General features: G+C 37.9%; 1 protein-coding gene across 1 annotated transcript; it reads left to right on the top strand.

The window, feature by feature from the left end:
• The first annotated feature begins 1,459 nt into the window (after positions 1–1,459).
• On the top strand, positions 1,460–22,172 carry LOC139727518 (protein O-mannosyl-transferase TMTC4-like). The gene is made up of 15 exons (XM_071638492.1): positions 1,460–1,985; positions 3,887–4,109; positions 4,646–4,733; positions 6,265–6,380; positions 7,181–7,386; positions 8,035–8,116; positions 8,778–8,980; positions 10,356–10,536; positions 11,415–11,543; positions 12,223–12,302; positions 13,190–13,297; positions 14,244–14,385; positions 15,872–15,986; positions 20,479–20,591; positions 21,570–22,172. The coding sequence occupies exons 1-15, from the start codon at positions 1,540–1,542 to the stop codon at positions 21,780–21,782; spliced, it is 2,445 nt and encodes an 814-aa protein (XP_071494593.1). The 5' UTR covers positions 1,460–1,539; the 3' UTR covers positions 21,783–22,172.
• Positions 22,173–22,388: the final 216 nt, after the last annotated feature.

Below are 22,388 nucleotides of genomic sequence, written 5' to 3'. Positions count from 1 at the left end.
TATAATTACATGCAATTTAGAGATTGTTCCATTGTCTTAGAATGTGGATTTGGTTTTTTATACCCCCGCCAAACGAAGTTTGAAGGGGGTATATAGGAATCAGCGGACGGTCGGTCGGGCGGTCGGTCGGGCGGTCGGTCGGGCGGTCGGGCGGGCGGTCGGGCGGTCGGTCGGGCGGTCGGTCCGTTGCAAATCTTGCGTCGCGAACTACTTCCTCAGTTTTCAACCGATTCCCATAAAACTTGGCACAGATGTGTGCCTTGGGTTGTAGATGTGCAAGACGTATTTTTTGACAGTACCCAAAAGTACGTTGCCATGGTAACGGCATATTATGGGCAAAAATGGGTACAAATCTTGCGTCGCGAACTCCTCCCACAGTTTTTGATCAATTTTTATGAAATTAGATACAGATGTTCATCTGAATATGTTAATGTGCAAGACACATATTTCGGCAGTGGCAAAAAGTGCGTTGCCATGGTAACGGCATGTTATTGGTAAAATATAGGGCAAAATGCTTCATGGCAAAACTGCTTCATCAGTGTTCTTCCAATTCTCATGGAATTCATATTGAATGTTTGTCTTAGGATATAGGTCAGCATGACACATTTCTTGACAGTGACAAAAAGTATGTTGCCATGGTAACAGCTCACATATTATGAGCCAAAATGATGGAAAATTTTGTGTTGCAAACTACTTCCTCAGTTTTTGCCCAATTTCCATGAAACTTGGTACAGATGTGTGCCTTTGGTTGTAGATGTGCAAGACGCATTTTTTGACAGTACCCGAAAGTACGTTGCCATGGTAACGGCATATTAATGGCAGAAGATCAGGGAAAGATCTTGCGGATTGAACTACTTCCTCTGTATTCGACTGAAGCTCATGAAATGTGGCACACACATTGGTCTTGGTGGGAAGATGTGCAAGACATATTTTTTGGACATGTCGGAAGCTGCGTTGCCATGGTAACGGCATATTAATGGTGGAAGATCAAGGAAAGATCTTGTGGATTGAACTACTTGCTCAGTTTTTGACAAAAGCTTATGAAATGTGGCACACACAATAGTCTTGGTGGGAAGATGTGCAAGACATATTTTTCGGACGTGTCGGAAGCTGCGTTGCCATGGTAACGGCATTTAAATGGCAGAAGATCAAGGAAAGATCATTCCTTGGGTAAGACTGTCGTCACGGGGCGGGGTTATTAATCACCTTAAGTGATATTTCTAGTTTTTTGTTATTTTTGTTTTTTTTTTTGGTTATATTTTGTTTTGTTTTTTTCAGTTGCAGGTCTTTGTTTGAGGGTGATTATTCGTAAATTGCAAATTAACATGGCTATTTGGAGATATACTCTACAGGAGGGAGCTGATACTATAATTTTGTAGCAATTTGGAATGTCTTGGTAATGTACAAGCCTATCCTCATCAAATCTCCTATCTTAAATCCTTTATGACATCCAGGAGAGGTTGATATGTCGATGGAACACTTTGTTTCCAAGAGGTCTTCGTGTTGGATTACGGTGCTATCCTGTTCTCTATTGTCATCATGAGTAATTGTGAGGGCAGCAACAGTTTTGGACCACGGTCAAAACACAGAAGCACCACGGGACATCGCAGTGTTGTGAAGGACAATCGCAGCAAGTGTCTGTTTGATAGCGAGAAGAAATCTGAAGACAAGAAAACTCTGGTTTGCGATGCCAATTCCAACCAGCTGCGGTCAGCTGGCATCGCTGATTTTGATGATGGCGTTCCTGTTCCACGACTGTCGCCAGTCGTATCATCACTGCTTGTCGCCGGACTGGCAATAGCATCATACTGGAATGGTTGCCATGGAGATTTTGTGTTTGATGACCTGGAAGCCATTGTGAAGAACAAAGACTTGAGACCACAAAGTCCTTGGACCGATTTGTTCCACCATGACTTCTGGGGTGACCCAATTTCGTCCGAGGAAAGCCACAAATCGTATCGTCCAGTCACTGTTCTGTCATTCAGGTACAGACAAGTTTACCACATGTACTGTCATAAAATGTGCTTTTTCCAAGAGCTTCAGTCACTTTATCCCATACCTGTAACAATAATAGTTCTTGCAATGGATAAAAGTAGTGCAGAATACTCCAGAGATAGAGATAAGAGCAAGCAAAGTCATTTAATTTAATTTGATCATTGTGGAGTTTTTGTTCTTTTGATGGGATCACAATTTTCCTTTTTGAAATCTAGAGTGGTTTATTTTTGTCATGCCCTTTTTTTTATAGTATTGTCTTCAATACTCGGAGTCTGGTCTTGTGGTTTGGTGAATTCACAAGATGATAGGAAGATAAATTAAAGCAGGGCATGCTGCAACATTTATTGTGGAGAAAAGTCACTTTTATCTATTTGGCATAATAACAATATCCATCACAAACATACATTACATTACTATCATTTTGTTTTTTTGATTTAATGACATTCAGAGCATATCTGTTGATTTTAGCAATGCGTAATGTCATCCACAGGCTTCTCATGGGTTTGTGGTGGTCATGCAGAATGTTTATCCTGACAAAACATTCAGAGACTTGTTGAAATCTGTATGTTTTCCTGTCAGTGAGTTCATGTTATTTTTTCTATCAAGTTAGAATGGTTAGATATGGTTCTCCCCATTCCTAGTGACTGTTTTGTATTATGTGTGGGAACACTTAATTATTGTGAGTAATGAGTGAATTTAAGGTGTTTTTTTTATTTTTAGTTTCAGTGAGACATCAAAGTGATCTTAACCAATTACAAATTTAGCCTAGAATTGAAATATCTTATAGACTGCATGCCATATGACAGAAGATTTGAGTTAGAATTTTGATTAAATACATTGCCAGTTGTTGCCTCTGATATCGTAAAAAAAAAAAAATAAGAAAAAAGAAAAGAAAAGATGTTCAACTACATGTATGGTATAATCTCTCAGAGAGCTACTGTATCTTTGCTGGATTTTTTGGCTGTGACAGTTTGCATGCGAAACAATGAGTGAAAGGCAAAAGTAACTTTAACTTGATTTCCCTTTTTTAATCCCTTTATTTAGTGATCAGAGCAATATGGCAGGGAAATGTATGCTGTAGTGTACCATTGTCAAAACCTCACTTAGAGGCAATAAAGTTAACCTGTTGAGGACGGACTGATTTCGCTACAACATGCATTTCTCATAGACTCCCGCCTGAGTATACTCGGCACTTGTCCTCAACGGGTTAAAGTTTAATTCCAGAAATTAAGAATTATTGGTCCACTGTATTTGCCCAGTGCTTGATGCTGTATGGTAGCGTGAAAGTAATTAATCACACAGTTGAGTTATGAGCTGCCCAGATGAACAGAAAATTAAAGGGAAACAAATCTTTGAGGTTATTATGAATGAGAAATTAATCTAGATGTGGCTGAAGTTTGTTAGTACAGCATGGAAAGGTGATTGACTGAAAGAGGGCATTTGATGATTTGAAAAAAAAAAAGCAAACAAGCAAACTGTTTGCTTGTGAGTAAGTATTGGCTTCATCAAGTTGGTGCTACCAGCCTTACTCTCATTACAGCTAAGATGCATAATGCTGTAAAAAAAAAAGAAGAAGGTTGAAGTTCCTGTCAGCAAATAGTGAACTCTTTACAACATTGATGCAGGAAGAGTCATTCTCGGGGGGCGTGGCAGGGCTCTTGAGTTTGAATTAACAGTTTGGACAGTTTTAAAGTTTAAGATGAATTCTCAAACGAAATCTAAATCACATTGCTCTTTAGGTAACCTACACATTGTTTGTGCATGCCATAAGGAACCTCAGATTGATTCTAGATCTTCCAATCAAAAATATGATTCAACATTGTTGTTGCTCCATCTTGTGCTTTGATATGTGCCTAATAAATGCCACATCATCTGGCTCTTTCTTTTGCAGGTTGAATTATTATCTAGCTGGAGGTCTCTACCCATGGGGCTTCCACGTGGTGAACATCCTCCTCCATGCTGTAGTTAGTGTGCTAGTGCTCCCGGTAGTGTCAGCACTGCTTGCCAGAGAGAAGGGTGCTGGAAAGAGGGAGGATATGTTGTGCCTGGCAGCACCCAAATCCAGTCTTCTGTGTGCAATTCTTTTTGCTGTCCATCCCATTCACACTGAAAATGTAAGTTGCAGAAACACAGATCTCTTTCAAGAATATTTTTATTTCTGTGCTGCGTATTGTCTGCGGTGTAGATCATGCTTTTAAAGTATAAGTATAATTTTGGATCTTTATATCTCACTTTTGTGTATGAAATACAGTGTATGAAATTAACTGTGATAAGTACCAGTGGGAAAGTTGCCTGGTTTGTCCATAAATTCTTTCTCAGCTGGATGTGATCATAGATGTTTCATTTTACGTTACACTTACCTACTGCCCAAAAAGTATCATGCAAATGCTTTGAGAGATATTAAATTATAATACAAATTGCTCTCATCAACCAAAGAGTAAATGAGGAAGGATCATTCAGAATTGGAGAAAATTAAATCAAGTGTGAAAATATAAATGAGTAACAGTTTCAATTGAAATAGTAGAAGATGCAGTAAAACAAAAAAGATCTGATGAAATCATGTCCTAGAGTCTGTTAGATTTTGGCTTTAAATGTTGTAAAGTACACTATTTCACACTTTGTTTTGTCTTTAACCCTTCTACAAACATAGGTATCAGGTGTTGTGGGGAGGGCTGATATCTTGTGTGCTTTATTCTTCTTCCTGTCTTTCCTGGCATATGTGAAAGTGTGCAAAGATGGTAAGTTAGCAACGATGAACTGATTTATTTGTTTCTTTTTCATTTCATCATCATCCTTTATTCTGACCCAATGGGCACAAGCCTGATGAAAGAAGCATTAATATCTCTTTTCTGAAGATTTTTGTTTGGTTTTTTCTCAAATTTCACACATTTTTTTTTTTCACTCATTGGTGGCTGATGTTTCAGTGCTTTCATATAATCTAAGCTTAGGCTGGCTCTGGGACACATTTTCTGCAAGAAATTTGTGGGAAGTCATCATGTACACAGTATGTCTCCAATAACCATTGTCAAGTATATAAGTCTCTTTTTGTGGACATGGTCCCTTTTTGTGTTGATAAAGTTGATTATGATAGTACCATAAAAACTTGCCTAAGGGAACCTTGTGGATGCTGTGTCAAGCCAGTGACAATACAACATTCTTGTAGGGAATGGAGTAAGGCACTGTAGTAAGGTAACAGGAAAAGATATTAATATTGAATTTGATAAATTTTGGTTAAGTCATGAATATTTCCATGTCATAATCAGTAAAATTCTGTTGACATCATCTATTTTGTTTTTCTTCAATAGGCTCTCTCATCCACTATGCTACGGAAACTCTTCCATAGAACTCCTTATTATATTAGAACTGTGTTTAAATCACTAAATAATGTACATTGTATTTCTAGCAATACATTGTATAACATTCTGCAACTGTGATTCAGGTGTAGGATGGACTTCAATTCTTTACAATCCATACAAGAGAAAGAAGTCAAATTTGCATCACAGATTCAAGAAATATGAAACAAATAGTGTATAATGAACAAATGAATGAAGAAAATGATGCATGATACATCTCATGGTCACCTGACCAATATAGCTGTGATCACATGACTTTTACAGCTACGTGTATGCTAAGATGTCTATTATTACTTGAGTTGTTATCATTGAAAGAGGCTTGTAAGTTTCTATGTATTTAGCCACTTTTGCTCAATGTAATGATGATCATAAATCACTTTCATTTCAATGGTTTATTCAACTTGCCCTTGAGGAATGAATCTCCTGCGAAGCTCTTAATTTTTGCGTTTAGTGTATTCGATTTCATTTCTCATTCCAGGGATTTTGATAATTCTTTCTTTTGTTTTCATTTCAAACTGATTTTTAAAAAAAAATGAATGTTTACATGCTATTCTCATCCCTGTGTTTTGTGAGCTTACATTTTGTGTTGCTTGAACATGTTTCTTCATCAAACAAAACAAAAAAATTGCTGAAAGTGTTTATGTCATTAGTAAAATTAATCACATTGTCAGCTCAAGAGAGTCTTAAATACTCCCTTTCATGCATATGCTCACATAAACTCACACACACACCTTCATACATGCATATTTGTACATGCACAGAAAAGAACTACACTTGTACCTTGCAATTGTGGAAAAATTCAAAATGTGATAGCCATGATTATGACTTATTCTTTGTGAATTTTGTTTGTAACACCATCCACATCTGTATGCAATCATTACATATGGAGTTTCACGCTTGCTTGATGATCAAGCAGATGCAGCTGGCCTTAGTTCAAGCCATTCAGCTTTATTCTCGTCTGCGGGACTCCTTGTGAGCATGTCTTTGTGTGCTGTGTCTATGCTGTGTAAAGAACCTGGCATCACTGTCCTTGTAAGTTGATTTGAATTCTATGTTTGTGTACATGCTTCGTAAAACTGCTAAACTTTTAATTTGTGCCTACCTGGATCATGAGGATACACGTATAAGTGTTAAATGTATAATTTCAAAGGAGTCATTGATTCTGGCCAATTTCATTGATGAGATGACATTCCCACCCCTTTTTTGCCAGTGATTTGTGACTGTTCTTTGTTTCGAAGGGAATTGGGAGGACACTCCCTAAGGAAAAATTATGTATTCATTAGTAGCAGTTGTGTTTTTTATTGACTGTATACATGTATATGCTTGCGTATTTCAATCTAACATTGACATAAACTACAAGTCATGATTCATCTTTCATCACCCACAACACAATTGATTTTTTTTTCTTTCATGTAAAGAATTTGCTTATCATAGCACAGTACATTGATGTCTTGTTTCTTGGGAAGACACTTCAGAAAATGCAAGAGAGAGAGAGAGAGGGGGGGGGGGGAGAGACAGACAGACAGACGAACAGATAGATGGACAGTGAGAGATGAAAATAAACATTTTGCTCATAGATTTCTCTGATTGTTTGATATTTTGCGTTGGCATTTGCACGAAATGTTGATATATGATTCTTTTTTTCTTATTGATATGATGTATTGCCAAATCAGGTGCTGTGCCTTTAAGGACTTAGTAAATGTTTAAAATTTTAGTAAATGTTTAAAACCTAATGCATATGATTAAGGTATTAGTTCGTCAACCACCTGATCCATTGGAGAAGCCTAATCCCTCAGAAAAGATAAAGAATCTGACTCGATCTGTATCTTCAGGGTGTATGTTTCGTGTACGATGTCATCATCAACTGCCACATCCATCCTGTACCAGCGTGCCTTGCAGTGTGGGAAAGCTGCCAGCGCCACGGCTTGATGCCGTCCATTCACCGCCTCATCTCTGCCAGAGACCTGCAATGGCTTCGAAGACTGGCAGGCCGACAACTCACAGTACTAGTTTCAATGATCATCCTTCTTGTATTCAGGTGAGGTGTAGACGGCAAATTTTCCTCAGTCAGCGTAGCTCAGTTTACCATTCCATTCTCTGTCCTTCAGCATACATTCAGCAATGTGTTCATTTTAGAATCTTAACCTGGGTCCTATTGGTCCTCTTTCCTTCTGCCAATGATGATTGTGTAGTGGTACTTTAATGTCATAATTATGTCTAGGTGTGTCAGATATATAACTTTCTTAATCGTTTTGAAGCATGATTTGTCTAATAGTGAATTTCTTTTCAATTCGTGATGATTTCATTTCATTTAAAATGATGCGCTTGGATTCCTCAGTTTGAGTTCTACGTATTGTATTTATGACAATAGATTGGTGCATTGATTGATTGATTGAAATTAATGGCTTTTTAAATGTTATTTATTTGTTCTTATGCCTGTGATGATAATTACTAATGACCATATTGACTCATTCAACTCATACGTCCCTCCTAGATACATTTCAGTACATGGAAAACCATAAATTATTCACTGGTTACTGTTTTAGTTGTTAAAAGGCCTGAGCGAGCATTTTGTTTCTAAGGAATAACCTTTATAATGGAGGTATTCATGAGATTTTGATGTGTTAGTAAAGTGGTCTATTCTGATGTAGTTGACAGTGTGTGGTGTGTTTTCACCCTTCATTAGATTGTCCATTATGGGTAATGGTGTTCCGTCCTTTCAACCGGTAGACAACCCAGCTTCATTTGCCGACAGCTTTTGGGTCAGGGTATGTAAGACCAGCACTTTTTTTGTGAAGACTTTTTACAGATTTAAAAAGATTGTCTATAGCAGTTGTCTATAGGAGCCACTGAAATGTTTTAGCATGATCAGGATATTTGTCTATGATTTAACCATTTCATCTTGTATCTGTATGCAACAAACTAGAAATTATGAACTTTAATAGCTGTCTGGAATTGTGTACTTAGGCCCAGATTTCCATTAGTTGTGGTACGGCTAAAGACATTTTTGTAGTCTGATACCTGCCATTTTTAGACCTGCACGTCAATCGCAAGCAGCCACCAAAGTTCCTTTGCCATTAAATTGTTGACATTAATTTCCAATAACAGTGTGTCTTTACTTCTGTTCATCAGTAGCATAGAAACACCAGACCAGTATATGCATAGTACACTTAACAGAAAACTATGTTTGCTGAGACCAAGTACTAAAAAACAGTACATGGAACAATAGGAGATAGGATAAAATGTACAGAGAATTTAGTGAGAAGTTTGTCTAGTAATTCACATTGTTGTATTACTAAGAGGATATGACATCATTACAAGTCACATTGAGCCCATAAAACACATTCCGAGAAAGAGGTATGCACTTTCATGAAACTCAAATTTATTCTATTTAATTTAGTAAAATGACTGTACATCTATTTCCAACAGGTGATCAACTACAGCTACATCTATGCACTGAATGTTTGGCTCTTACTGAACCCATGGTGGCTCTGCTTTGACTGGTCCATGGGTTGTATCCCTCTTATCCAGACACCCCTTGACTACAGAATGGTAGTTCCCATTGTTTTCTGGCTTGTCATAGGCTGTCTAACATATAGCTGCTTCAGCTGGACAGATCCACTGGAGAGAAGGTAACTTAAAATGCACTGTTTAATCAACAAATGCTTGTTGTTGTAGTCAGTCTTTCACAGCACTATGTCTCATTTCTAATATCTCTGTTGCAGTAAAAAGTGTGTCATTTCAGGGCAGGTGTCTTGTCTAATTGTGTCTATTCATGTTGCTGTTTTCAAAGGGTAATGCAAAATTTGTGACTATCAAGTTACTCTTCATACAAATTTCTGATAGAACAGTTAATGTATGCTTGCACAAGTATAGTGATTGTTGCATGTTTAGGAATATTGCATTAGAAATCACTGATAGATATAGGTAAATGAATTTGAAGATTCATAAAATATCCAAATGCATAAAGGCTTTTACAGCTACAAGCCATGTTCAGACGTATTTCTAGTTGGAGTAAAAATTTATGGCTCGGCAATGAAAATTCAAATTAATGCATATCTTACCACGACCCTTGTGTCCACACGACGGTCGTGGGAAGAAACTCCGACCAATTTATGTGCAAGGGTCGGTGTAACTTCCGGAAGTGGTAGCGCCGCGCACTTCAACCATGCGAGTGTTTTTTACCAGTGGCACTTGTCCTCTCCATTCTTGTTGATGGAAATTTTGGCATGAGCGGTAGCTTCTTCGTCACGATCGATTAGGTTAGAATTGCACTGCACGCGCACGTGTACTCGCAAACTGTCAACATTGCGATTTGACCCAGGAAGTTTTACCTAGGTCGTAAGGTATGTAAGTTCATAGATACTCCAAGGGCTTGTCCGCACAGGCAATTTACTCCGACCGGCTAGTCGTGGTAGCGAGATACTCCTGAGGAAACTCAGGAGTATTTCGTTTGGAGGAAGAGGTCGTGGTAAGTTCCTCCGATCGGAGGAAGTTACCACAACCTTGTTCAGACGGGCACTACTCCGACCTATCCTCCGAAGTTACTCCGACCAAGCTTCCTCCGACCTTTCCTCTGAAGTTACTCCGACCAAAACTGCCTCCGTCTGAACACAGCATATATCTTTTCTTCAATAGACCAGTTAAACATATTCAAATTTTATGGATGTTTCTTCCGTCCTGACATAGTAACGAGCCATTTCATTAACCTGTACCTCAAAAACACTTTTCAATACTTGGAATCAATTTACATGCATTAGTTGTAGCCACGTGAGGCAAACCTCAGGCAAACTTTCATGTTTTCAAGAGAACTGATGTCAGAAAGGCATGCATAAGATCTGAAAATGTTAATAAACCAGTGTATTGCTTTAAAGCCTAGCCTAATTATGTCATATGTTGATATGTGACAGGAATGAGCGAACATCATGGAGGAGAAATGTTGAGGTTGATTTCAGATGCATGACTGATAAATATTCCTTTCTTCCATTCATTCTTTTCTTCCCAAAGAGCTTTTACCATGGCTATGTCCTCTCTCATCATACCATTCATCCCGGCATCCAATCTCCTCTTTCGGGTTGGCTTCGTGGTGGCGGAGAGAGCCCTCTATCTTCCCAGTCTGGGTTTCTGCCTGCTGGTCGTCATGGGAACGAGGCAGCTGTGCATTGCACTGCCCAACAGTGTGAAAAGAGTGAGTGATGTAACTCTAATCCCATGTGTTTTAGTTTTGTTTGCATCCGTAGGAAATAGGTAAATCTGAAAACATGTCTATTGCACTGGATGCCACCAAGGACGGACAACAGAGGGTACTGCAAATACAACAGGAGAACCACATTGTTTTATGCACATTGTAGATCGGAACTCTCTTTATATACCCTAGTAAAGGCAATATATGTTTTATATCCCCTGAATAACAACCAGACAATGTCATGATTGTAGTTTTACGTCATGTTTTCTTATATTGGACAAGGAAGGGTATCACTTTTGTAAGAGCAGCTAGAAGTTTGTATCCAATTTTTGTTATGGAGTTTTGTGATTTGACTAATGATTACACATGGTGTACGTGCCCAACACTGCATGCGAATGGTAGATAAAAACAGCATGTGCTCCAAAGTGTGTGGCATTTTAGTTCATGATGGAAGAGAGTCAGAAGACATCAAATCCGTCTGAACTTGTAGATTTTGATAAAGGAGATGTGTCTCCTTTGAGCAAAAAGTCAGTGAAATCCATCATGTTTTCTATAGGCATCATTCCATGATTTGCTCAAAGCATCATATACTTCATGTGCCTTAATTTAGATACCATTTCTCCATTAATGTTGCAAACCACATAGGTCTGTCTGTACATGAAACTGCATTGTACATTCCAAAATACAGAGACTTTGACATATAATAAGAAACTAAAATCCTATGTTTTCAATTTTGAACTGATTGTTTTTTGTTTGCTCGTTAAATGTTTGTTTGTTGTGGTTTTTTTAATGTGCTTTATGTGTGCAATGCATTAGTGTATGTGTCTGGATGTCTCAATCCATAGCGAGTTAATAACAAATTATTTTTGTACAAAATTCAGTTTGTTCAAGGTATGTTGATGGTGGTGATAGCTTGTCACGTGACCCGCTGTATCCATAGAAACAAGGAATGGCTGACAGAGGACAGCCTGTACCAATCAGGGCTCAGAGTCTGCCCTTTAAATGCCAAGGTGAGTGGATAGGAGGATGGCAAGGTCCCAGTGAAATCTGCTTATCATCAGTTGAGAATGATAAGGGCGTTAAGTTGCCACTAAAGCCATTGTGTTCGAGGCACCTTAATGCCCTTTTCGTTCTCACCCGACATTATGTTCTTTACCTAAGAGAACATAATTCTGGGTGTCTTTAATGGTCATTCCTAATTTTGTCATGAAATTAGTAAAGGTAGCTGGTCTGCCTAAGAGACTCCCTACTTGTTTGATATAATACATCAGATAAGAGTGATCTCATTTGCCACAGAACAGGCAGCTTTTTTGTTAATTCTGTCTCATTGTATTACAGGAAGACCCACTTTTGTGTGCTCACAACATTCAATTTGAAAAAACAAAAACTCATTCTTTTTAAAATTGATTCTGGCTGTAAAGTCAGTGGCAGAATATTAGGATATATGTCCTTGTCATTGTAATGCAATAGTTTGTAGGGGAAAATATGTAAATTGGATTGTATGCTATGTGATATAGTAATGTTTATCTTGAATCCTGAATGTTGAATGTATCTTAAGTGTAACAATCTTGCTCAAGTAAAATGTTTGCAATTTTCTAACTTCATATGTTTAGGGTAGTAACAGCATGCAAGTTTTGCTTCAACATGCATCCAAGGAGGCCTTTGATTCGTGGTCACTTCTTCTTTCAGGTTCACTACAACATTGGAAAAAGTGCAACTGACCTGGGTCGACCACTGGAAGCCATTTCTGCCTATAGGGAAGCATTGAGGTATGAGAGATGGCAATAATAACAATGTTTCAGATGTGGCTGTCAGACACACTAAATATAAGGGAATGCAATTATTGAAAGTGAATTTCTGAGAAAGTAATGAATGCTTGCAATACTTGTAAAGCAACAACTGAACCGTCGTCTCTAAGTGCTCTCCGAAAGACTAGGCGGTGGGGATAAGTCTTGAACCAGTGGCCTCTTGATTGAGGGTCTGCTTATGATGTCCACTGAGCCACAGCAGCTCATTGATATGTCTTTAAAAACTCACCTAAAAAGAGTAAGAACCCTCCACACACGCATATCGTAGAAAAGTAAAAATTGCACCCCTGGATTTTGGTTTACTGTGCTACAACTGCAATATCGTTAGTGCTTGCCTGTCTTTCATCCAGATTGAATATAATGAGAATAGTAATGGATTTCTTAATGCACTACATGTACTATATGCACTGTATCTTGTTACAATGTGAAACACATTTAACTTAGCTGCTGCATACTTCATTATCATATTTTGTGACACGCCCATGCAAGTGAGGAAGTCTGATCGAAGCTACTAGGAATATTTATATATATATATTTTTTTTTATTGATATCTGTCATCGTTTGTAGATGGGGGAGAATTAAATTGATTTTGCTTTTAAATTCATGTGAAGTAATGATACTCAGAGTGTGTCAAGTTCATAGCAAGGATTGTATGGTCAACAATTGTTCATGCTACCTAAGGTTTTCCCTCTGAGTTTGAACGTTGGTGCATCCCCAAACGACTTCTCATATATTGAGGTTTTGTTAGATGTAGGACTGATCAAAAATAGTGGTAGAGGCTGGGCTCAAACATGGCCCACAAAGTTTCTAATAATAGATTTTGCCGTGAATGAACATCTCGACTGCAGGTTGTATCCAGACTATGACCAGGCTCTGAACAACTTGGGCAACCTCCTTCGGGAGATGAACCAGACGGAGGAGGCGGAGGCTTTAATCTCCAAGGCTGTGACTGTCCGGTATCTACACTCTCATTTCCGCTTACTGTATAAGCTGCCATTTTCACGAGAGTTAAATTTTTGTGAATTTTGCGAATCACTGTTAGACCATGAATTTAACAATGTCCAAAAATGTCACAACACGATAGGATAATAGTGCACTTACTATAGTCTCTGTGTCAAATTAAGAAAACATCTCGTGAAAATATCGGTAAATGAAAATAACATCTGGTACAGTACTCGGTAATTATTCACAATGATCATATTTGATCACACAATGTTGCCCTGAAACTGGAAAATGAAATTAGGCACTAGATATTTAAATCAGCATTTGTTTTAAAAAGGGGGGAAAAAAAATCAAAGGTCTCAGCCTGGCAAAGTTCGACAATCTGAGAGTGTCTTGAATTAGATCTTTCTTTGTTTGGTTTTGTGTGAAACATCTTCCTGTTGTGTTTTGAACTGACCTAGTCATAGCGCGCTGAAACAATTAGTTTCTGGGGCACATGATGTTGCCTACTATAATTCATATCCTTTTTCAGACTTTGCGCCATCCTTGTTTTGTTGTATATATCTTGTGATTATTACCATTCTTCTTATTCAAAGTAGCACATACTTATCTTTATTGTGAGGAACATCTTCACTGCTAATATTGGTTTCATACTTCTAAAGTAGTGTATGATATATTGACTACTATGACTGTATCACAGACCTATTAGTGAGACTACTCAAATGATTTATTCAGTTGTATTTGTCAGTTTATGGAAATTTAGTCTTGAGAAGCTGTATGGAAATTTTTAGTGTGTGTTTTGTTTTTGTTTTTTTTGAAAACTGTTTGGTAGCAATGTTGTTTTACAAGATGTGAATGTTTAGTCTAATAAAAACCAACATATGCTAAGAATATATTTCTTGCAACAATATAACTACACTGTACTGTGACAAAAAAAAAAAAAAAATGACTGATTCCTAGACCCAAGTTTGCTGCTGCCTGGATGAATCTCGGCATCGTTCAAGTTGCTCTGCAAAAGTACGCCCAGGCTGAAGAGAGCTACCTCACAGCTCTACGTCACAGGAAACACTACCCAGACTGCTACTTTAATCTTGGCAACCTGGTGAGTTTGGCAGAAAAATGGCAGTTCAAGTTTTGTTTCCATCCACATATTCTATAGCTTTACAAAAATCTTGGAATGTTTTTGTCGATGCTATTTTACATGTGCTTTACAATGCTGCAAGACACACATTCAGGCTTGATCTATATAGTGGTAGCCATTTCCCTCTTCTTCACCCCCACCCCCTTCTTTTTTATACCAAGTTGAGGCAACAGGGCTTATCAGAGTGAATATATTTTCTGCATAATTGTACAGTTTACCATAATTGGTTAAAAAATCATATTTGTGTACTGTATTTATCTTATGGTAGTGATATTTGATTGCTGATATCAATACATGACTAAATAAATAAAGTGAGATTCTATTGCCTGTAATGTAGCCATGACTTTAGTATAGTGGGTGGAGAAGTCATGTCTTTGAGACTGAAACAGAGATAGATGGTTATTTGAGGATTTCTCTCCCCCCCCCCCCCCCATGCACACACAAACACTTAAAAAACGACCAATTGAAGCTGGATTGATAATATTTGCATCTTTATGTTTCTTTATGCTTTAGTGCTCTGCTATGAAAGAACACAAATGTTTGCTTGTGAGAAATGTGATAGACAAATATGTTTGTAAGAATACCTATGCAAAAAGAAGTATTTCATTGTCATTTTTGGATCATATTTGCTATTGATTTGATATGTTTTGATTTTGTAATGTATGCAAATGTGTGTGATTGAATTGTTTTAATTATCAATTATTTTGTGTACTGTGAATGAAGATATTTTTGCCATGTTTATTGCTTCACTTCTAACTCTTATTGAACGCTTCTAACAGACAGTTGCTTCTTGCACCGTACTACCAAAACTGATTTACGCTTACAGAACCATCCCATGATTTACGTTGCATAAATTAATCAGTTAGAAAGAATGTACTTTGCTGTTTCGTTCAGTTAAAATGCTTGAAACAATTTTATGTTACTGGCAACAGTCCGCAAAATCAGATGCTTGCCAAAAGGCAGAAATATGTTTCAGTGTAAAACTGTTTCAGTTCAAGTAGCAACCATCAATTTTTTTTTCTCAAATAAAAGCACTCTGCAATGTGAAAAGTAAAATTGTATGCCCACAAAAGTGACAAATATTTTCCTGTCACCGTTGTAACTCACTTGTCCCACTATCAAGTTCTACCGAAAACAAAATTCTTTTTCTTATCCTGTCAATTGATATATCCTTTATCTGGTTTTTCTGGTTGGAAACCAAACAAACACATCCCCCCCCCAAAAAAAAAAAAAAATAATAATAATAATAATAATTATTATTATTATTCTAATAAAAAAAAACCATGTATATTTTACATAGGATCTCTTGTTCACTAAGACTTATACTTACATGTCCCAAACTTCTTAGAATTAGAAACTAATTTCTTGTATAGTGAACTATGGTCTAGCCTCTGGATAACATAGTATCAAGAGACTAACCGTTGTCTTGGCTCACCCTTACAAACAGTACCTAGTGGTAGGACAGACAGACCAGGCCCTGTCGGCTTGGCTTAATGCCACCTCCCTGCTAAACACTCACGCTGAAGCATGGAATAATGCACTGCTACTGCTTGACAATCTAGGTGAGAAAGAGTTGGTCACACTCTGTGAACATCTAGCATTATTTTTATGATGATTTTGCTTTGCTGGACAAAAAAAAATGGCACACATTGTAGTTTTAATTTGTCAAATGTTTCTTTGTTGTTAATTTGAGTTAAAGTTCATAACTTGACTCCATTTGAGATGCATTCATTTTGAGTTTCTAAATGATAAAGAGTAGGAGTAAAAATAAAATTTGGAGAGGAAGTGTAAAATTCAACAGTTTATGAAAATATCACTATATCAATCTTGACCTGCTTCTGAATTATGCTTTTCAAGACTATTCACTGTGACAACTAGCTTATAACACAATAACATTCCAGACTGGCAGGTATTTCAGTAGAAACCAAATAAAATTTTGTTTGTGATAATTGCAATAATTGTTTGTGAAATTTATTCAGCATTCTTAAAGCTCTATTTGTAGTAGCAACTACCAGTAGTCAACGTTTTGGTTGTGATATTTACTGTATGTAAGAAATGAATTAATTGCATTATCAATAGTAGAATGATGACTTAGTGGTAGTTTGAGCATAACAAAATGTGTAGTTATTTTGTCTCAGTGCTTACTAAAATGATGAAATTGCATTGTTTTGTGCATGGCATGACTTATTGCACTATTCACTTCATTGCATGATGCACACATTGCTGGTATGAACCTGATCTAACTGCTTGTCCATGTGAACTGGAAAAGTACATTTTCATGAAGTGTAGAAATGTACCCATAGCATTAGTCTCATGAATAAAACTTAACCAATTTAGTGGTCCAGTGTGTTTCTACTCAGAACAGTGCTACTCCATTGCTAGTTGAGAACCAGAGCAAAATTTTCTATGAACAGGCATGCAAGTTTTCAGGCAAAAGCCTGAAATCAGGCCCTGGCTGTATCAGTGTTCAGGTCCTTTTGTGTACAAAATAGCTTCATGTACTGAGATGTATTTCAGGCTCTCTGTTTCATCCTAACTGGCATCCCTGTATGAATAAAGGACAACCCTCATCATTTTCAACTGTCAGCTTTCAACTTTGTAACCTGAATTCTTAATGAATGGTTACCCCCACCACCACCACATGTAATATTGGGTACTCTCATAGTTTTCTCAGCTAGCACTATGTCTGTTCATCTCTTCCACATCAAGTCTGATAAATTTTGTGCTCAGATATGTATACATCTTATTTCGGTAGCAGCATGTTTCAGATGCTCAATTGCATGAAACATAACACTTAGGCCCAAATTCACGAAGATGGTACAATTGAAACCATGGTTTAAACCATGGACAAATTTGTATGGAGCGCCAAGTGTCGCATGGCCTATTTCGTTACGAAATCAGTCGGTCATTTTGTCGACGAAATGACTGATTTGACGTAAGGAAATAGGCCATGCGACACTTGGCGCTCCATACAAATTGTCCATGGTTTAAACCATGGTTTCAATTGTACCACCTTTGTGAATTCGGGCCTATAATACATAGACCTATGTAAGTAGTTCCACTTGTAGTTCCTTAACCCTTTCTGTGCCAGGGACTTTGGACAGTGTGCACATTGGGAGTTTCCTGTGCCAATTGGCAGCAATGGCACTCAAGCATATGAAGGGTTAAATTAGGTCAAGAAGGGAGAAGTGTTCTTGAATGCTCCTGAAAGTCAGTCGATGCTCACAAGACACATATCCCCTACCTGCATCATCAAGATTTGCTTTGTATGGTTAGATTTCTTCAGTGCATGATTTGCATTTAACCCATTCCTAAACCAGGTTCCCGTGGGAGCAACTGATATATGGGAACTTGGTTTACCAGGTTCCCAAAATGAAGACAAGGGTGCCTGCTTCAGTGGCCTAAATTCATGTTTCTTTGTGTTAAAATGCTCAGAAAAGTGGGTTTGATATAAAGATCAGAGTTTATTCTATCAGGATTTGTTCTCCTGCTGTTTAAAAAAAGGGGGGTTTTACAGTATTATGTACCTTTTCCTGATTTAGTTTTTTGCTTGTTCTGCTGTAAACTCGTACGAACATGTACATAATGATCAAGGCTGAGATCAGTTAGAAATGCGGGTTCGCTGACCCCAGTCACCTCATTCAGGTACCTGGTTTTGTGTAGAACAAAAGATTCTGAGAGCTCATCAGCGCACGCTCTATTCATACCTTGCACCCGATCGATATTTCCATTGTTCACGGGCACATGTAGTTGACCGTAGAAAGGGGGACACAATGAACCGCTTGACTGCCTTCACACAGCTGGATTACCAACCTATGTGCCTCTTTGTCGACGGGCGAAAAGAATCTCGTTTGGGGGCATTAAAGGCACTCAGAGAATTGCGGAAGGAACGGATTAAGAAATACTGTTCACATTAATCTTACTTTAATATCAATCACCACCTTGTCTAATACACACCCCTGATATTATCACAGTGAATAGCTTTGTGTTCATTTGCATGCCAAAAATAGAGGTGATGTCATTGTGAATGGTTGTTAACCATGGCAACTGGTTCTGAACAGTTGAACCTAGGCATCAATTAACAAGCAGTGAAGCAGTCAATTCTTGGATTGTAACTTCTACATAGCTCCCTCTGTAGTCACAGCTATACCTTTCAAGGATTGAAAACAGTGCCTCTTGCCTGTAACATCACAACCCAGCTTTTTATGCTAATAACAGTGGGAGGACTCCACCAAGGTTTGTTGTGCGTTGAGAAACTAAACCTGTTCCATTCTGATTATTGCTTCATATACCAACCCAGTATATCCAGGTTCTATCCCTGCAAATTGATAGCATGGAGTGAGACCATTTCACACCCGAATGAAACATAAGTTTTCAAACCTAGATGCATGCTATACTCATGCAAGTACAATGAGTAACAAACGGTCCTAATGAAGATTGCCTGCGACTGTATCTGAAAAATAAAGCTCTACTCTCAGAGTAGAGAGGATGTTTAGTATTTTGTTGTCACGACAACAGTATATGCAAACGAGGAAGTGGGAGCGGGCAGTGATGGCATGGGAGAGGGCCACCTCACAGAAATCTGACCACACGAGGGCGTGGTTCAACACCATAACCTTGTATGATGACTTGGGTAAGATGCCCTGCAGAAATACATGACACAAAAACACTACATGAAACAATGAAAGCAAATGAATATTTGAGTCAAAGACATTGTATTGCCCTTCAGTAGTGTACTGCTAGAGTAGAATGAATCTGCAGTCAATAGTGCATTTAAGTAAAACATATTTTGAAAGTAAAATAAGCGCCGATGTTCGGCAGTTCTTAGCTTGATTATGTGATTAACACACGGTATCCATATTTTGGTCTGGAAATGTACTTTGACCATGGCAAAATTAATCACATTCACTAAATTGTTTGCAAAATGAACAATTTTGTCATATTTGTATGCACAAATCAAATTAGTTGGAGAATTGTGAGGTGATGACATCATTAGCTTGCTGAAGATGCATAGTAATCAAGATCAGTAATTACTATTTCATGAACACGTTAAATTTCATTCTGTCTTTGATAGTTTTGTCATCTATGTGCTCTGTTTCAAAGATCACTGTATACTGCTCTAATTATTTGACTTCATTCCTCTTATCAAAGTCACCTTCAGTATCTGGTAGCGTTTCCCATTAAAGAATTGTGCGTGTGCCATACGGTATGAACGTTGTGCATCAATTATAGGTATATTTAGAGAAGATATATTGTGTCTTCTTGCAGTTTGTCATGTATTATTGCCTTTGTCTTTCTTTTTTCTCATCCCCTCCCCTCCCCCTTCTCTGCCTCTCTCTCATCCTATCTGCCCTAAGACTTTTCTTGTCCAAATATTGCCATCCCCTCCCCTCCCCCTTCTCTGCCTCTCTCTCATCCTATCTGCCCTAAGACTTTTCTTGTCCAAATATTGCAGTTACTTTTCTAATGTAAACTGTCAATGCTGACCCTCTGACACTGAACCATTACTTTTTTGTCACTTTACATTTCACTGGTAGACAGTGGCAGACAAAACACATTTTCTTGCCTTTCCACATGAAAGGTCTAGACTGTTTCAATGCGTCAATGTTTTAAAGGACGACAGATATGCCCTTTCCTATTCATGAAAGCACTTCAAAATTCCTCTTCCCACTTATTCACTTTACACTGGTTCTCAATTAGCTCTGTATGCAGCTACCATCCTTAGAAAACCAAAACTTTGTACTTATAGACAAAAGGTTTGATTCCATTCACTTTTAATGAAAAGTTATCGTCTTGTCATTCTCAAATTGGCAACTCTGAATTTCACTGCATATATCTAATATTGGAAAAAGATGAACTTTGAATTCATTAAATCTGCACAGAATGAGACAGAAATAAACCAAACTTTGCTAATTCAAGAAAGAAATGGGAACTTCAATATTCTGATATGTTTTGCCAATTTAAATGTCGCTTGTAAATCAATCTGTAAGGCATCAGGGAAGGATGTCCACATTTGTAACTGATGTCAAAGATTTTGTTACCTCCAAACTAAAGGTCACTATAACACGGCTGTAGCTGTGGGACAGGAAGCTCTGAAGTTCTTGCCAGAGGAACCCTCCATCTTCTACTCCATGGGGAACGTCCTGGGGAAACTGGAACAGTTTGAGGTACTCCTCCATCAGATCTATTTCAAATTCATGAAATTCTTTCGTCGAGAGTTTTCATTGCAACTGATTGACAAATTGCCCTACATTGACATAACTTATGCAGTACCCACTGCATGCTATAATGATTAGAACCGACACTTGCTGTCAGGCGGAAGCTCGGTGGTGTAGTGGAGATGACGCCTGTCTGGAGATCAGGAGGTCATAGGTTAAAATCCTGCTCAAGTATGGACGCCCATGATTTCTTTTATCGTGGCTACTACTAAAACATTGATCAATTCAGTGCTTATTTACGTCGATGTAGGGCAATTTGTCAATCAGTTGCAAAGTTCTAATTCAGTCCTTTGTGTGCTGAGGCACTTAAGTTGCCAAGCCTTTTCATCAGCAGCTAGTAATCCCTCCAACCCAGGGATTACTGGATCTGGTTGTAAAGTAAGCCACCCACCCTGGTTTTAAAGTAATGTGCCTCACAACAACAAGGCGGCACAATAGGGATTAGGGGGAGTAGGTAATTTCTATTCATTGACAAGTATTTCCCAGATGTCTCTGCCAGTCAGAGTGCAAGACAGTAAGGGTTGATTAGTGTATCAGGATTGTCATTGATGTAGTGTTCTCTTTACCTACTGTTGGTGTTTTTAGTCATTTTTTTTTCTCTCTCTCTTCAAAAGTTGTCCACACTTTTCATTTCTATGTAAAAAGCTTCGGCTTATTAACCCTAAGTAGGCCAGGCTATGTATGTAATGATGAATAGAAGAGAAACACCACCTGCACAATTACCTCCTTGTGTATCAGATATTTCACTCCATATGACCTCAGTATAACAAGATTCTACTGTACCAGAAATACTACAGTTACAGATGATACACAACCTGTTTAACAAGTTTGCTTTTTATACAAGTTTTGTGTAAAATAGATATCATAGATAGTAGTGATTAGGAGAAATGAAAGAGAGATATTTTTTTCTCTCTCTCTCTTTTGCAGGAAGCGGAAAAAATGTTCCAGAAAGCAATCAGATTCAACCCGAATGCGGCTAGTTACCACGGTAATCTTGGTGTGCTGTACCACCGATGGGGTAAGCTTGAGGAAGCTCTCCAGTGCTACCAGAGGTCATTGACCCTTGACCCCAAGGCAGAGGTCACTAGGGCCAACATGCAAAAGCTGGAGCGGACCCTAGCCCAAAAGGGCAAGGTTTAGGCTGAAGTCATCCAGCTGTGGTCAATCAGTTACAGTGTCATTGAAAATATTTGGTCATAGAAATCTGTTTTTACTTACAAAACAAAGGAATATCTAAGCACCTGAAAATAACTGGAAATGTTTCTATGTTTAGTTACAGGAAAGGTCTAAAGTGTAAACAGCATTAGCTTTGTTAAAATAGCATCATGTTTTTAATTTTGTTTTGAACTTGCCAAGCATGTGCTTTCACCAGAGTAATCATAACGTATATTTTACATTACTGTACATGTATGTCACCCATATGACAAGCTAAGAATTATAGTTGTCATTGATGGAAGACAAGATTTTGACTGACAGAATGGTATTACTGTATATACCAAATATTTCGCGAGGTTTTTATTTTCGCAAATTTGCGAGCTAGGTGCTATTCACAAAATTAAAGACATGCGAAAATAATGACTCTGTTCCCGATATGAATGTGACGCACACGTATACATTTCTCTGTTCAGTTCAGTACTCCACGATTGCGAATTTAACTACTCGCGAAATTGTTAGGAAGTCCGGATTTGCGAAAATCTAGACTTGCTGAATACATGGTATATACAGTACTTTATCTCTTTCTGATCA

The sequence above is a fragment of the Diadema antillarum genome, unplaced genomic scaffold (assembly GCF_040938485.1).
Source record: "Diadema antillarum isolate AM-2024a unplaced genomic scaffold, OU_Dant_1.0 seq00000135_RagTag, whole genome shotgun sequence".
NCBI lineage: Eukaryota > Metazoa > Echinodermata > Echinoidea > Diadematoida > Diadematidae > Diadema > Diadema antillarum.
This window is presented reverse-complemented; position numbering and strand designations above follow the sequence as displayed.